The sequence below is a fragment of the Pelophylax lessonae genome (genome assembly GCF_965119305.1).
Source record: "Pelophylax lessonae genome assembly, chromosome: 11".
NCBI lineage: Eukaryota > Metazoa > Chordata > Amphibia > Anura > Ranidae > Pelophylax > Pelophylax lessonae.
The window spans coordinates 38,856,480-38,874,216 of record NC_138778.1 but is presented as its reverse complement, the minus strand read 5'-3'; the positions used below and the strand labels follow the sequence as shown (position 1 = coordinate 38,874,216).

The 17,737-nt window shown below is 43.2% G+C and overlaps 1 protein-coding gene across 3 annotated transcripts in view; it reads right to left on the bottom strand.

Moving 5' to 3' along the window:
* Positions 1-17,737, bottom strand: part of MYBL2 (MYB proto-oncogene like 2) — a 74,351-nt gene that overhangs the window by 55,654 nt on the left and 960 nt on the right. For all 3 annotated transcript variants that reach the window (XM_082271315.1, XM_082271317.1, XM_082271316.1), the window contains exons 2-5: positions 17,429-17,522; positions 9,802-9,873; positions 7,070-7,162; positions 1,240-1,460 (exon numbers count right to left, since the gene is read on the bottom strand). In XM_082271315.1, the coding sequence (XP_082127441.1) occupies positions 1,240-1,460; positions 7,070-7,162; positions 9,802-9,873; positions 17,429-17,522 (480 nt within the window). The remainder of the gene's footprint in view (positions 1-1,239; positions 1,461-7,069; positions 7,163-9,801; positions 9,874-17,428; positions 17,523-17,737) is intronic.

Sequence of the window (17,737 nt, the reverse complement as noted above, 5' to 3'; positions counted from 1 at the left end):
TCCATATCTTCTTTGACCCTTGGGGCGTCCCAAAGCAGTGTCAACATGAGGGGTGGGAAAAAATACAGCCATAAACGTATTTCCCAAAAGGGCTAAACGTAGCCAACCAAGCAAACCATGAGCTCAACCAGGAACAACTGGAGCTAACCTACCAAAGAAAAATAAACCGACAGGAGGCAGGAGCATCTGCAACAGCAGCCTGCAAAACTTTGTGGCCAAAAGCAGCATCCGCAGATGCGAGTACATTCACCTTGAAAAACTTTGTGAATGTGTGCACAGACGACTAGGTGGCCGCCTTGCAAACCTGGACCACTGACACCTGATGTCGGAAGGCCCAGGAGGCACCAAGCACCCTCAAAGAATGTGCCTTAACAGGGAAAGGAAGAACCTGGCCCTTGATGGAATAGGCCTGCACAACCCCCTGCCTTTTTCATCTGGAAATGGTTGCAGAAGATGCAGCCTGCCTCTTACGAGCTCCATCCCTAAGGACAAACAAATAATCAGATTGTCAAGGCCTTTTTAGAAGAAGTCTGGTCTGCTGACCAGCTTTTTAGCCACACCATGCGCCTAATAGCAATCCCCACTGCCAACGCCCTGGCCACTAATGGGGCTGAATCCAGGGACATATCACACATGAACACCAAGGCTTGAACCAACTGGTCCAGTAGTTCCAACTCCGCAGGGGGGAGCCGTTCAGCTTCCAAGTTACTTTTAAAAAACTTCCCCCATTCCGTAGCAGTCTGTGCTACCAAAACATTCACAAAGGTAGTCTTTAATATGTGACCTGCTACCACGTGTAAATGCCGGGACAAGGATTCCACCCGTCTATCCTCGGGGTCCACAAAAGTTAGAGACTCTTCCACCAGTACCAGAGTCACTTTATTCAACCGGGACACCGGGGATCCACTTTTGGTGGTACATTCCACCTAGTGGACACTGCCTCCACAAAGGGGTAACGGCGTGCAAAACACTTAGGCACCACTAACATATGCTTAATGCACCGCTATTGTTCATCCACAATAGTATGAAACAATTCTGGACAAGGGTTTCGGAGAATGCCAACCTTTCTCTGCCTAGTGTCCTACCCCTGTAAGGGGCAGTATAATCCTACTGATATGAAGATCAGATGTCAATGAACGATAGCGAAAGTTCGATTTTTAGAGGATTTTTTTTTTTTAACAACCATTTATTAAGATTTAATCTGTCCATCCACTCTACATGTGGAAAAACAACCCTTACCTTCCAGGGAGCAGCTTTGCTATTTCAGCCCAACGGTTTCCCAGCAGTTTGTGCGCTTGACAGATAATGCGATCTTCCTCTTCTGTCCAGGATGACTTCTTCACTTCCGGGTTAAGATGGTTGTGCCAGCGCTCACGGCACTGCTTACCCATCCTGCCTTTCAACTGCTTGGCAATCAGAGTCCAGTGCTTAGTTCCATACTTCTTCACCAACTCTATTACCTAGAGTTGGAAAAAAAGCTTTTTACAATCACAGATGCAAAGAAACCCCATCAAGTTTGCAATTAATAGATTTATAAAGTTATAGACAAAAATGTAACTGCAGTAAGGTCTTGATCTATGGCACAGCAACATCTACTTAAGCTGTAAAGAAATATACTGTTATTAAAAATATCTAAAATTTATTTTTATGTTGCTTTGTCAATCTGAGGGAAAAAAAAAAAACATTTACTGGAAGGACTGCATCATCCAACCAACTTACCTCCTGTGAAGCCAAGCTGTGATGGACACACCTCCTGTAGGCAGGTCATCACACAGCCTTGGGCCCAGTGATGGCAAACCTTGGCACCCCAGATGTTTTGGAACTACATTTCCCATGATGCTGATGCACTCTGCAATGTAGTTGAGCATCATGGGAAATGTAGTTCCAAAACATCTGGGGTGCCAAGGTTTGCCATCACTGGGCCCTAGGCACTCCAGGAGAAACCACTGTAATGGAAATATTGAAGTCTACAATAATTTTTTTTACCTGAAATGAACATGAACTTTTGATGACTTCAAAGTTTCAGAACTCTGCCTGGACATTCTGAGAACAGCTGACATCATAAAACAGCTGTGTTGTATTGTAGCTAGAGGCAATATCTGAGGTCTGTTATCTAGAGCTTTGGGAGGGTTTGTTGTATTGTATTTTGAGTTGGTATCTATATAGGTCTGTTTTTCTTTTGTCCACGATGCAGTTTGGTATAAGATGGTATCTCTAAACAATGCAATGTTGTTTAAACACAATGCAGTTTGGAAGGTAATCACTTGGAGGGGGGGGGGGGGTGTGAGGATGACCAAAACCTGATCAACATTAAGCGGTAGTATACTCTGCTTTTTAATTTTTACCTACATGTAAGCCTATAATAAGGCTTACCTGCAGGTAAAATTAATGTCTCCTAAACCTGCACGGTTTAGGAGATATTCGCCCTGCATGCAACCACCGACACCAGCGGCGCATGCACTCTGAAAGTCCGGCGTATCTTGCCGGATCTTCAGAGCTCCTTGCCGGAAAGTGAATTCCCGTGCGCATGTGCAGGAGTGACGTTATCGCGGCTCCGACCACTCACAGCGCCGGAGCTGCCGAACCCGGAAGAGACGCGGAGGGAACATGTCAGCTCCCTCAGCTGTGTCCGGGCGACCGTGTGGGGGGCTTCGTTCTAAGGCAAGTATTTCATAACATGCTAGTATGCGATGCATACTAGCATATTATGCCATTGTCCTGCAGGGTTTTTTGTTTTTTTTGTTTTTTTTTTACACAGGGGATACATCCGCTTTAAGTTAAGGGTGTGTTTTTTTTTTCTATTTATTCTTTATTTTAACTAAAGGGGGCTGGGTAGAGAAGGTATATAAAAACCTGTCACAGCTCTGAAAAAATTCTGAGTCCAAATCCCAGATGACCAGGAGGTCTGCGTAATGTATCACCAATATTTTTCTTGTTTCTCTTTTCTGTAACTTTTTTCTGTCTTGTAATTTGTCCTATTATACTGAGAGCATTTGTATTTCCATTGCAACATCATTCTTTTTTTATTGTATTACTCACTTTGTGGTTCATCTTATTTGATGTTATTAGTGACTAGCTTTTCTTCTGTAATAAATTTGGATTTTCTTTTTCTTTTATTTAGCACAGTGGTCATTATTAATATTTTTAATGAAAGAGATACAAGGCCTGATTTTGACATAAACAAAAAGGTGTCGATCACTTATTATATATATAATTGCAGAAAGGATCAAAGGAATAAGTGAGGTAGTAAAATCAGCCAAAATACCACCAACAGTCATAGAAGACAAGGACCGACCTGTGAAATCACCATAGCAGCCTAAAGGCTGCTGATTTAAACTTCTAGATAGGAGGATTTAAATAAAAACAAACAGGAGTGACAGAGGGATGGTGTTTCTTTATTCTTTAATATTTTCTTTGTCAGCCTTATGCTTCCCAGATTGATCGAGTCTCAGTAAACAAAAGCATTCATTCTTGCTCTATAAAACCTGAGACCACAGAAGAACAAAATTGGTGGAATTAACATGAAGACAGGCTTGCACTGTGTATTATCAGGTTAAATTAACAAAAAATTTGCAATACGTTCCCTATTAAAATTAATAGAGATATGTATGAAACAAAACCTCCATATTGTGCATATTGAATTAATCTTGAATACTTGTTTGTGACCCTTTAACTACAGGAAGTGTGCGAGACAAGAGCAGAAATACACATGAATCAAGCAAATAAATGGATTTTTGTAAGATCTTACCGTAAAATCCTTTTCTCTTAAGCTCATTGACAGACGTAGTCTTCTTGATTCTCAAGAGCTGGGTTATGTTGTCTCCGCAGGAGTAGGACTAGGCAGAAAGACAAAACGTTCTGGCTCCACCTTAGGGGCAGTCCCTGAGGGTATATCCTCCCTCTCTCTGCTACAGGGAATCAGTTCTGTTTTAAAGCAGTACAGAGAATTTAACCCAACCCAACTCAATGATAGAGGGGCGGGTACTACGTCTGTCAATGAGCTTAAGAGAAAAGGATTTTACGGTAAGATCTTACAAAAATCCATTTTTCTCTATCGCTCATTGACAGACGTAGTCTTCTTGATTCTCAAGAGCTGGGACATCCAGAAGCAGTGCCACAAAATGAGGGGTGGGATTGACAGAATCAAAATCCAATCTAGAAGGCCCACACTGGGACTCCGTCGCGGCCGACCCAGCGCGGAGCTCTGGTCTGCACGCGCTCGTAGGCAGAAACCGGGGTGACCACTGAATCTCAACATCCAGCCCGTCGCCCGGCCCTGCATACTTACTTGAATGTGTCGCGGCCGACCAAGCGCAATGCAATGGTCTGCGCGCGCTCGTAGGCCGGCTGGGGTGACCACTAGTGTCGCCCAGTCCGGCGTTTTTTGCTTGAAGATCTCACAGGAAAAACACTGGAGAAAAAACTACCTAAAAAATATTTCTTCTGAAGAAAAAATCTTGCCAGGACCAAAAAGATCCCAGCAAGGAGCTTAGGTCCTTACTCCTGACTAGACAGAAAAAAACTGATTCCCTGTAGCAGAGAGAGGGAGGATATACCCTCAGGGACTGCCCCTAAGGTGGAGCCAGAACGTTTTGTCTTTCTGCCTAGTCCTACTCCTGCGGAGACAACATAACCCAGCTCTTGAGAATCAAGAAGACTACGTCTGTCAATGAGCGATAGAGAAACAACAATGACTAAAGTGGATGTAAAGTCAGGATGATAAAACACTACCATCCCCTCTGTTTAATTAAGATGTACAGTATTATGTGTCCATTTTTTTAAAATTATAATTGAAAATGCCTTATCTCACAGCAATAGCTTGTTGTCAATGGCATTCCTCTGCTGGTTGCCCCATGTAAGGCATGCAGGAGGGGCTGATATAACCCTCTGACATCAGCCGCCAGCAGTGGAAGGTCATGTGACCTGTGTGAGATAAGGCAATTACCATTCGAGTTTAAAAAAAAAAAAAAAAAAGAAAAACAGAAATCAGTCTAGCCACTTAAAAAACTGAAAAATTGGGCGTGCAAAATTATTCAGCCCCCTTAAGTTAATACTTTGTAGCGCCACCTTTTGCTGCGATTACAGCTGTAAGTCGCTTGGGGTATGTCTCTATCAGTTTTGCACATCGAGAGACTGAAATTTTTGCCCATTCCTCCTTGCAAAACAGCTTGAGCTCAGTGAGGTTGGATGGAGAGCGTTTGTGAACAGCAGTTTTCAGTTCTTTCCACAGATTCTCAATTGGATTCAGGTCTGGACTTTGACTTGGCCATTCTAACACCTGGATATGTTTATTTGTGAACCATTCCATTGTAGATTTTGCTTTATGTTTAGGATCATTGTCTTGTTGGAAGACAAATCTCCGTCCCAGTCTCAGGTCTTTTGCAGACTCCATAAGGTTTTCTTCCAGAATGGTCCTGTATTTGGCTCCATCCATCTTCCCATCAATTTTAACCACCTTCCCTGTCCCTGCTGAAGAAAAGCAGGCCCAAACCATGATGCTGCCACCACCATGTTTGACAGTGGGGATGGTGTGTTCAGGGTGATGAGCTGTGTTGCTTTTATGCCAAACATAACGTTTTGCATTGTTGCCAAAAAGTTGGATTTTGGTTTCATCTGACCAGAGCACCTTCTTCCACATGTTTGGTGTGTCTCCCAGGTGACTTGTGGTAAACTTTAAACAACACTTTTTATGGACATCTTTAAGAAATGGCTTTCTTCCATAAAGGCCAGATTTGTGCAGTATACGACTGATTGTTGTCCTATGGACAGAGTCTCCCACCTCAGCTGTAGATCTCTGCAGTTTATCCAGAGTGATCATGGGCCTCTTGGCTGCATCTCTGACCAGTCTTCTCCTTGTATGAGCTGAAAGTTTAGAGAGACGGCCAGATCTTCGTAGATTTGCAGTGGTCTGATACTCCTTCCATTTCAATATTATCGCTTGCACAGTGCTCCTTGGAATGTTTAAAGCTTGGGAAATCTTTTTGTATCCAAATCCGGCTTTAAACTTCTCCACAACAGTTACTCTGACCTGCCTGGTGTGTTCCTTGTTCTTCATGATGCTCTCTGCGCTTTAAACAGACCTCTGAGACTATCACAGTGCAGGTGCATTTATACGGAGACTTGATTACACACAGGTGGATTCTATTTATCATCATTAGTCATTTAGGTCAACATTGGATCATTCAGAGATCCTCACTGAACTTCTGGAGAGAGTTTGCTGCACTGAAAGTAAAGGGGCTGAATAATTTTGCACGCCCAATTTTTCAGTTTTTTATTTGTTAACAAAGTTTGAAATATCCAATAAATTTTGTTCCACTTCATGATTGTGTCCAACTTGTTGATTCTTCACAAAAGAATTACAGTTTTATATCTATGTTTGAAGCCTGAAATGTGGCAAAAGGTCGCAAAGTTATAGGGGGCCAAATACTTTCGCAAGGCACTGTGTGTGTATTATATATATATATATATATATATATATATATATATATATATATATTGTATTTTAGGGTTACAAACACTTTAAGGCTGACCATACATTATACAATTCTCTTGAACAATTCTCCTTTAGATTTACCAAAACCATATAATAGGAGGTCAAACCTGAACACTTAATTTGTATGCAATCAGGCAGGCCCTTGCTCTGCATAGTTGAATGTAAATCTAAAGGAAATTGAATAAGAATTGTTTAATGTATGTCCAGCTTTAGTTAAAAGCAATATTCTACTTCACAAAAAATTGGTAAGCTTTCTTTTTTACTCAAAGCAGTGACTGCTAAATGGGAAGCATAAAAAAAGCCAAACAGTCCTGGGTATCCCTGTAGAAATAAAAAAATAGCTAATAGGTGGGGTTAACAGCTGTGGACAACGAGCACAAAAAAATGGTCCACCCCGCAAAGTTAAATTTCCTCTTTTTGGAAGTGGAACTGCCTATAAAAAAAAAACACAAAGTAGTATAATAATATTAGATGATCAAATTTAATTAACCTTAGTCGTCTTGCTGCAAATCAAACACCTTTACATATTACAATATTTTACACCAATTTGATTCTTTAAATGATGTACTTGCGCACCTTTTCATCCTCCTCCTTGGTCCATGGGCCTTTGACTAGATCGGGGTGAAGTACACGTTGCCACCTGTGCTGACACTGCTGTTCAGTTCGGTTCTGGATGATAAAAGGGAAAAGGAAAGACTCACATTATACTGATAGATATCAACCCCCCGTTTGAGTGGGCTTTCCATATTGTGCCAGGATTTTTTTGGGCAATTCTCTAAATTGTATTTTCACTTCTATCATAATAACCTAATAACGTACCTTAAAGAGAGGAAGTGAGACTATACAAAATCGATTTAATCATTAAAAAATAAATAAAAATTGTTAAGTTTAAGGCATACCCTGAACAAGAACTGTCACAGTATCTTGTGCTCTCAATCTGTCAAGCCAACAAATGGCTGGTGTGCTAACTTATCAAATGTGTAGCACTGAGGTAACTGCAGATCAAACAGAGGCAAAGATGGCAACTTCCTTGGCAGTGAAATATTGGAGGGTTTAGTTCCCATAAAAACCTATGGTAAAAGAAGTATGCACACTTTTTTTTGCACATTTTTTTTTTTATTTAGATTCATACTTACCTAGGTGGATGCAGCATATGTCCCCCGCCAGCTCAGGCACTGAGAACCGAGCAATTTAATACCGCAGATCGCTCGGTTCTCACAGCTCCCCAAGCAACTCTCTGCTCTGCCCCCTCCTCGCTCACTGGAGTGCTGGGCTGTGGAGGGGGCAGGAGCGGCTGGCTTCAGGCTCTTTACTGAGAGGCAGAGCCAGGTGCCGATCCAGGCATGTGGGCGGATCCAGATTCAAAGGTCGCGATCTTGCCCGAGCCTGGACCGGTTTTGTGACGTCAGCAGACAGCGGACTTCAGCCCCCACCATGTGCTGAAAATGGGTCACAGGAGTACGAAACTAACTGCACTCCTGTGATCCATAGGAGAAGTACAGCCAAACGAGCTTGGTTGTACTTCTCCTTTAAAGTCCATTCCCAATTCCCCCAGGTTTAGCTTTCTTCTAGATTGTAAGCTCTAAGGAGCAGGGCCCTCTAGTTCCTCCTGTTTTGAACTGTATTGTAACTGTATTGTCTTCCTTCACATTGTAAAGCGCTGCGCAAACTGTTGGCGCTATATAAATCCTGTATAATAATAATAATAATAATAGTAAGATAGAGAATGTTAGAACCTATCACGTTATTGCTGTTGTGTGCCCCCCCCCCCCCCCCCCAATTGCAGGTATCTCCCAAAACATTAGAAAGAAAACCTTAGAAATTATACAAATCAAAACCTAAAATGGCCCAAACAATTTCCCTTCTCTGCTGACAAGTGTTTATAGTTTTATGGGTCCCAACATTCTGCTCCTTCCTCGCTTAGTTCCTATGCAGGCAATACAGAATAATTCCACCAGTGGGGATTTCTTATCTCATTCTAACCCTTTAACACACTACAGAAAATGAACTGGAATTGAGCTTGCTGGGCAGCAGCCAAATCCTGTGCATTCAGCTAGCCTATGGCAATAAGCCCACTGTCTCTACCACTCCATGCATTCAGATTGACCACATATGCCCAGTCTAGCCACTTAAGCCCCGGAAGATTTTACCCCCTTCCTGACCAGGGCCTATTCTGCGATTCGGCACTGCATGACTTTAACAGACAATTGCGCGGTCGTGCGACGCTGTACCTAAACGAATTTGGAGTCCTTTTTTTCCCCACAGAGCTTTCTTTTGGTGGTATTTGATCACCTGTGCGATTTTTTGATCATGCGCTATAAACAAAAAAAGAGCGACAATTTTGCAAAAACAATATTTTTCACATTTTTTTATATGAAATTCCCCCCCAAAAAATGTAAAAATCAAAAATTTAACATTTTAGGCCATTTCTTTTTTACCATATGTTTGGTTAAAAAAAAATAAAAAAAAAAAAAAAACGCAAAAAGCGTATTTTGATTAGTTTGCGCAAAAGTTATTGCGTTTACTAACAAAGGGAAAGATTTTTGTCATTTTTGTTGTTTTTTTTTTAGCGCATAATGGCGGCGATCTGCGATTTTTTTTTGCGGGACTGCGACATTGGGGCGGACAGATCCGGCCCTTGACTGACATTTTTGACACTTTTGGGGTTACCAGTGACATTACTACAGTAATCAGTGCTATACATATGCACTGTTACTGTAAAAATGACACTGGCAGTGAAGGAGTTAACTGTATTGGAGAGGGAGGGGTTAAGTGTGTCCCTAGGGGCGTGTTTCTAACTGTGATTGGCTGTGGTTTGATGTGTAAGAACAGAGATCAACGGTCCTACATAGTAGAACCGTATGATCATCATTCTTACACAGGGAGAACTGACAGGCGGCTTTGTTTACACTAGCCGTCTGCCTTTCTCCCGCTGTCACGGACGATCGCGAGTGCCCGGCGGACAAAGCACACGCGCGGGGGGGGGGGGGGGAGTCCGTGACCGCGCGGGAGCGCGCCTCCGACGGCGTGCGCTCGCTCCCAAAACCCTCACAGGCTAGCGACGTACCTCTACGTTACTCTGCCTGTGAGGGGCTGACTGCCGACGTAAATAGTCGTGCGGCAGTTGGCAAGTGGCTAGAGAAAGTGGCCTTGGCAAACAATTTGTTCAGTTATTTTGTCCTGGCTTCATTTGAGACACAGCAGAGGCCACACTGGATGTTTATATACAGGCAAATCCCAGTTTGTGACCCTTAACAGCTTTCTGTAATGTTATTTTTGCTGAGCAGACAAAAAAGCTTTCTACTTACAACCATATGAGTGGCTACTGTCTTCCATTCTCCCTGTCCATACGTTCTCACCAAGGTTTTCAGTGTGTCATCCTACAAAAACAGAAAGAAAACTTAGATTTTCAAAAAGATTTTCTGCAATGGCTTTAAAATGTTAAGAATTTCAGGTATGGCATTTTTTTACATAGTTAAATTGGTCCATCTAGGATCAATGCAACTATGCAGATTACATACATGTGAGATTCCTATAGAAGCTGGAAGTCACTGTAGAAAACACTGCTACTCCAGTGATCCCCACTTGCTTCTAGGTCTCGTGCTGAGCGGCTGTCTTGCTACCATGTGAACACAGAAGGACGGCTGCTCCGCATGGGTGCCATTCAGGGATCGCTTTATATTTTCTCAATGGATGTAAAGCGTTCTCTGACTGAATGAGGTGGGGAGACGGGGCATTGATGTCAGGATCTTCCACCTTGTCTATTTAAAGTATTTAAATATACCAACGAAAATGGCCACACTCCAACAGATATAATAATGCTTCTTTATTGAGCCAACGGACAGTCAATACAGTATACATAAAGGTAGACGCATTTCACGCGTTAAGTCGGGCTTGTTCACCACCTACACACATACAAAGCAAAGGTCTATTTAAGGTGTGTACCGATCGATACCACACCCCAAGCAGATCAGTGCCAAATCACCATCACATGAGCAAAGTAGCCACAATATAATAAAAAATTCTGTGCCTAAAGCCCCGTACACACGTACCGATTGTCGGCTGAACGATCGGCCGTCTTTTGTCCGAGGGCTGTCTTGTCTGTTGAAAACTGCAAAAGACTGCACACGAATTTTGTCGGCAAACAACAGCCGACTGCAGAAGTGATGTCATGTGATGGTTAACTTTCCTTGTCTTTTTTCTTTTCTGAGCATGCCCAGTCTTGCAAATCTGCTGTCTGTCGGCCGAATTCTGTACTGACTGGCGAACAATCGGCCGTTCTGGTGTTGGCCAACAAAAATTTTAATGCTTGCACGACAGATTCTTTTTGGCCGAAAGTACACTGTCGGAAGCATCATACTAACAAGCCGAAAATCGGCCGATCGTTCAGCGGCCGAACATTTTCGGCCGACAATCGGTACGTGTGTACGGGCCTTAAGGCCCCGTTCACACTGGGGCGATCCGACTTGCCGGGGCGACGTTATAGGTCGCGGCGCGCTGCTCGCACCGCGACCTCGGAGCGGCCGGCATGGACTTCATAACATTGAAGTCTATGCAGGTCGCTCCGGGTTGCCCCAAAGAAGCTCCGGACCCTTTTTCTAAGTCGGAGCGACTTGTGTCGCTCCTATTAGAACGGGTCCACAGCTTCTCTATGACAGGTCGCCCCAGTGTGAACGGGGGGCTAAAAATCATTGATACACATGAACATAACAAAAAGACACAATTGCTTGAAAATGACAGGATAAAACATATGTTGAAGAAGGATCTAGAAAGTGTAAATATTTAACAACAAAAAAGTGTGATTAGAAAATACAATATGTACACCAAAATGTTACAAGAATGAGATAGCATGTAAATAAGCTAAAAGCCAAAAAAACTCATGAAATCTGCTACAAACGGGCCGATTGTCCAATAGATCAGATATAAACCACCTATCGATCAACCGGACAAAAAGACCTGCATATAAACAGTGACACTCTGGCAATAAATCAGACTAAACAAATAGGGGAAAACAATCACCAGCTAATATAATCTCCAGAGGCAAATACATAAAAAAATTAAATATTTATGAGAGGATAAACTGACACACAAAAAAACGCACACGTATCTGACGAGCACCTCTGACAGAGTATCCACAGAGCTAAGGGATCATCTCAACGGCAACATCGCTGTACATAGCCTACAAATTTACCTGTCAGACCGATGTAACTTATTATTGCAACAATTGAACAGCAGACATCGCTGGGTGTGATCAAGTAAAAAATACCGATCCCACACACCAGACGATATCAAATTGGGCACCCTGGCCAACATGCTATATACAGTAAACCCCCCTCCATTGCGGGGGTTACGTTCCAGACCCAGCCGCGAAAAGTGAAAATCCGCGAAATAGAAAAACCCTTTTAAAATGCATTGTAGGCATGATTTTTTTACTGTCACTGTACGTGTAAAAGCATTTTAAGGTCTTTAAACACACTTTTAAAACAATAGAAACTAATTTAAACACATAAAAGATACTGAGAGACATAGCAAGAGCTATGGAAAACACAAAATATTAAATTTTTAATGATTTATATAGTAAAATAACATTACAAACAAAAACGCAATATACCGGGACCGCAAAAACTGAACCGCGATGGAGCGGGGGTTTACTGTACTGCACACCAACTATAAATAAAACTAAAGCTATCAAAGTAACTGCCAGACCAATCTAACATATTGTAGCAACAATTGATCAAACAGCAGAAATCACTGGGTGTGATCAAGTAAAAATACCGATATCACACACCAGACGATGTCGTGTTGCCGATCGAATTGGGCACCCTAGCTAAAATGTTGCACAACACCACGCCAACAATAAATAAAATTAAAATCAAAAAGGAGCAACCAGAAAAGGAAGAGAATTAAAGCGCCAAAAAGAGGAGCATATTGCCAATTTAATCATAAAAATGTTTGATGTCCCAATCAGTGGCGGCTGGTGCTCAAAAATTTTTTTTGGGGGGGGGGGGGGGGCAAACAGAAAAAATCTAACAGGCATTGCTTTGCGTCAAAAAACGTGGCAAAAAATTGCATGACTTTGAGGTCACAAAAGTGTGAAAGGGGCCTTCAGTAATCAAAGTATAGTGTGCCCCCTTTCAATGCAGAGTTACCACAGCATGCCACCATCAATGCAGTTACTACAGCGTGCCCCCATTCAATGCAGTGACCAGCTTGCCGTGCCCCCATCAATGCAGTGACCGGCTTGCCGTGCCCCTATCAATGCAGTGACCGGCTTGCCGTGCCCCCATCAATGCAGTGACCGGCTTGCCGTGCCCCCATCAATGCAGTGACCGGCTTGCCGTGCCCCCATCAATGCAGTGACCAGCTTGCCGTGCCCCCATCAATGCAGTGACCAGCTTGCCGTGCCCCCATCAATGCAGTGACCAGCTTGCCGTGCCCCCATCAATGCAGTGACCAGCTTGCCTGCCCCCATCAATGCAGTGACCAGCTTGCCTGCCCCCATCAATGCAGAGACCAGCGTGCATGCGTGCCCCCTTCAAAGCAGTGTGGGCCCTCCCCTGAGGCATCACTTCACTTACCTCCTGGGCTGGCTCTCCGTCACGATGACCGGACTGACTCACACTGGTGCCGTGCCTGGCGTGCTGCTACTGCTGACGGGACTACTGAGACGAGACGACCTCTTCTTCCAGTTTCTCCTCGATCACGCGCCGGCCCGCTGCTCCTCCCCTCTGGTCTGACGGCGGGCGGGAAGGTGATGACGTGACGCCGGGACGGTGAGTGACTGACGCACGCACCGCCCCCACGCGTCACGTCACCCGGGATGTCCTAATATATGATTGGTCCAGGCTGGAGTCTGGACCAATCACAGCCAGGACAGCACTAAAGTGGGGAGTGTCGGGGCGCATTGCTCTGCTCCCCGATGACCCCCAGAAGGCCGCCAATCGGCACCTCTGCCTGGCGCACGTGGGGCGCAAACCCCCCCCCCCCATAGACCGTAGTTGGTCCGGCGCCCCTAGTGGGCTGCAAATGTTAAAACAATTATTTCTTTTTTTTTTTTTCTTTGGCACAGATTGGGGGGGGGCGCCACTGGTCCCACTCCTAGTTCAATCCATTCAGTATACATGTCTTGAACCGATCTATCCAAAAAACTTCCCTTTTACAGAGAAGTCTAAAGACATCAACCACCCCCCTCCCCCTTTTGGCATGTTAACCCTCAATAATCTGAACCCCAACTAAAGAATTATCACCATCATGATGTTGGTTAAAATGTCGTGCAACATTTGTCGGACGCTTTCTCTCTATACTGTTCAGATGTTCATTAAACCAATCCCTAAGGCGTCTAGTATTTTGCCCTATATATTGGACATTACACTGGCGACATGTAATAATGTATATAACAAATTCCGTGTTCCAAATATAAAAAGAATCAATCTTGTGTTTTAACCATGTCACCTCTAATAATGTGTTTACAGCAAACATCTATTTGTTCCACATTTATAGTTGCCCTTAAAGTGTAACCACGTAAGAAACGTGAAACCCTGGGGATTAACCAGTTCCTGACCACCGACTGCCTTTTTACTGCGGCAGGGTGGCTCGGGCAGGCAAAACAACGTAGATCTACGTTGCTAACCTGAGAGGAACTGGAGGGCAAGCGCGCAGCGCACTCCTGCCCCCTATCGTCAGCAGGGAAGCCGTGTGTCAGGCGGCTCCGATTGCCACCTGCGATTATTCCCCGCTGAGAGAGGACGGGAAGCTGTTGTAAACACAGCCGACTGTCCTCCCTGAATTGATCGCAAAGCTCATGTGATCCAGCTATATAGGATCACGTCTCTGTGGTCATCTCAGAAGCCACGCCCCCCCCCCCCCCCCCCACAGTTAGAATCACTCCCCTAGGGTCACATTTAACCCCTTGATCACTTATACTGTTAAACTCCTTCCCTGCTGCCAGTGTCATTATTACAGTAACAGTGCATATTTCTAGCACTGATTACTGTAGAAATGTCACTGATCGCCCCAAAAGTGTCAAAAATGTCAGTTAGGGGTCCGACCTGTCCGATCGCAAGAAAAAAAAAACAATAAAAATTACATAAATCTTTCCCGTAGTTAGTAGACGCGATAACTTTTGCGCAAACCAATCAAAATACGCTTATTGGGATATTTTTTACCAAAAATATGTAGCAGAAAACAATTTGGCCTAAAATGTTAAAAAATTTTGATTTTTAATTTTTTTTTTTTTGGGGAATGTTATATAGCAGAATGTGAAAAATGTTTTTTTTTTTTTTTCAAAATTGTTGCTTTTTTTGTTAATAACACAAATAATAAAAATTGCACAGGTGATCAAATACCACCAAAAGAAAGCTCTATTTGTGGGGAAAAAAAAGTACGTAAATTCCGTTTGGGTACAGCGTCGCACGACCGCACAATTGTCCGTTAATGTAACGCAGTGCTGAATCGCAAAATAGGGCCTGGTCATTAAGGGGCCAAATCCTTCCGGTCCAGAAGTGGTTAAAGAAACTTGGTGAAAGGGAGTGACCTAAAGTAGGTGCCCTTCATGGGACAACATTAATGCCCCAGTATTAATTTGTCAATGTAGCGACGGAACATTTTAATAAAAAGGTCTAAATGGATATTCTGCATACAATAAATGCACAGACGCTCCCACCATGCCATATATAAGTTGGCCAAAGAAGGTGAAACAATTAACGACCATGGCGTCCAAAAAGCGTTCTTTTTGCGCAAAAGCACTTTTAGACAAACTGAAAAACAGCAACAGCGAAATGGAGTTACTTAAAGAACTGAGCGCTAGCGATTCGTGGGAAAATTCGTCATCAGGTACGGAAATTGACGGCAGCGACGATTCTGATGTCTCTTTCTGGCACATCGCTCCATTGGAAATTCTGAAGAATCATTTGATATACTTCCCAAATTCCACAAGCTATCAAATGATTCTTCAGAATTTCCAACGGAGCTATGGTCCAGAAAGATAGTATAAGGGAGAAATAAAGGTTGGAGTCGGCGATACCTTTGAGTATAAATACTTTATAAACGTGCCAGTGCAAGGTGCATATAAAACAACGCTTACCATGTGAATAAACCACCTTGCACTGGCACTTTATTCCTCAAAGGTTTTTAAAGTATTTATACTCAAAGGTAGCGCCGACTCCAACCTTTATTTCTCCCTTATACTACTGTGACCCTTATTTATTTAGGGGTTGGTTGGTGGCTGCTTCCTATCCATAAAAGTCTCTGTGATTAGTCCATAGTGCTGGTCACCCCCATATATTTTACATGGTCCAGAAAGAGACATCAGAATCGTCGCTGTCGTCACTTTTCGTACCGGATGACGAATTTTCCCACGAATCGCTATCATTCAGTTCAAGTAACTCAGTTTCGCTGTCGCTGTTTTCCAGTTCGTCTAAAAGCGCTTTTGCGCAACAAGAACACTTTTTGGACGCCATGGTCATTCTCAATTTTCCAGGCACAAAGAACTGAAAAAGCACAGGCAGGGCACTGGAAAAGTCACCAGGTGCAATCCTGTAGTGAAATGGGATGATACAGTGTAATCCGTTAGGATTGTATCATCTCATTTGTGTATTTACATTTTTTGAAATCGCCGCCGGTTCCACCCACTGCATCGCAACACTCGCAGGAAAGGGAACTGGAAGACAGGTGCCGGCATCGGCCGAGCACACAGCAGGAGGACGGCGAGTTTTAAAAAATAAAACAGATTTCCATGAAAAACAGTGTACTGCTTTTAGCACAGAAATCCTGACATAATCAGACCGCCAGGGAGGTTAAAAAATGCATTACAATTTAACTAAACCCATTTGATTTTAGTCGACCAAATGTACTGGAGATTTTAGTGAACTAAAATAGGACTAAAACACGACTAAAACGGCATTTTAGTCAAAAGACTGACCAAAACTAAATTTAACACTGGAGAATAAAAGGCTAACTGGCTGCCAAGTCAGTGCTGGGAAAGGGAAGAATGGAGAGCTGTGCTGCTAAGGTAATGTCTTGGCAAGGGAGTTTCTGTTTTATTTGGGGGGTTAACATTTTTTTGGCTTTCCACTACTGTTGTCACCTTCCCCTTGTTCTTTGGAAATGGATCTTTCTCCTTGATCCCCAAGGCATATACCTATTATCTACCTATACCTATATACCTAAAGTAGCATCACCTTGGAATGAGAACTCAAAGCCAGGCACTGGAAGAACAGGAGTCATTTAGGGGTTCTGGAAAGAACACTTTCTAGATAACTGCAATGGAGACTGAATCCAACTAGCAAAACCTTTGATAAGAACAGAAGCAGCTCTAAGCAAACACATCTAAGGGTCTACAAAGCCTGTCTCTGCACCAAGGGAAAAGGCAGTCTGGCATGGCCCTTGCAGAACCGATTTACATTCCTAAATGCTGTGGACAAATGGTGTGGTTCTGAACCCAAGCAACCAAAATCTGTGGCACCCAAAGGGGCAAAGTGGGAACAAAAAAACGGTCCCCATACATGGCAAAAAATTCCCTGAAGTAACAGCAAATATGTGCATTAATCCACGACGTCAATGGGAAACAGGATAGACAGAGACAACAGGTCTGCTCAGAATACCAGATTCCATTTATGGCAGTTTTTCATAATACTCTTGAAAAAAGAAAATAATTAGTCATTCAATCTTGTTTTAGGACCTTACAGATAGAAGAAGTAATGTCTGGTCCCATCGTTAGCCAGCAAGCTTGTTCTTCACAACATGAGAAAAAAGTGAAGTTCAGCAGCTGAGAGAGGGTGGTCTCTGCTCTAACAAAAGAGCCTTAAAAATTCTATGCTAGAACATTGTGCTCCCAGGGGACATAAAAGGAAAGCTGACTGGGCATGCAAGCACCTGAAGTACCTGGTAGATCATACCTGTGAATTACACTTGAGAAGTATGTGATGTGTGACCTACCTCCTCCATGGTCCATTTCACCTTCACACGGTTCTCTCTGTGCTCCGGGACATCAGAGTCAGTGTCTTGATACTGCACATCCTCCCAGTCATCACTGCAAAGACAAAACCTGTGTGTTATCCCTTATTCACAATTCAGTAATAAAATATAAATGTTAAAAAGGGACTTTCAACAATAATCTAACACGAAGTATGGAAAATTCTGAATATTTACACACTAATATAAAAGACAGAATGATTCCTCTATCAAACCAGCTGTACTGCATGACAAACATTTCGATAGCAGCAGCAGATACCAATTACAAAAGGA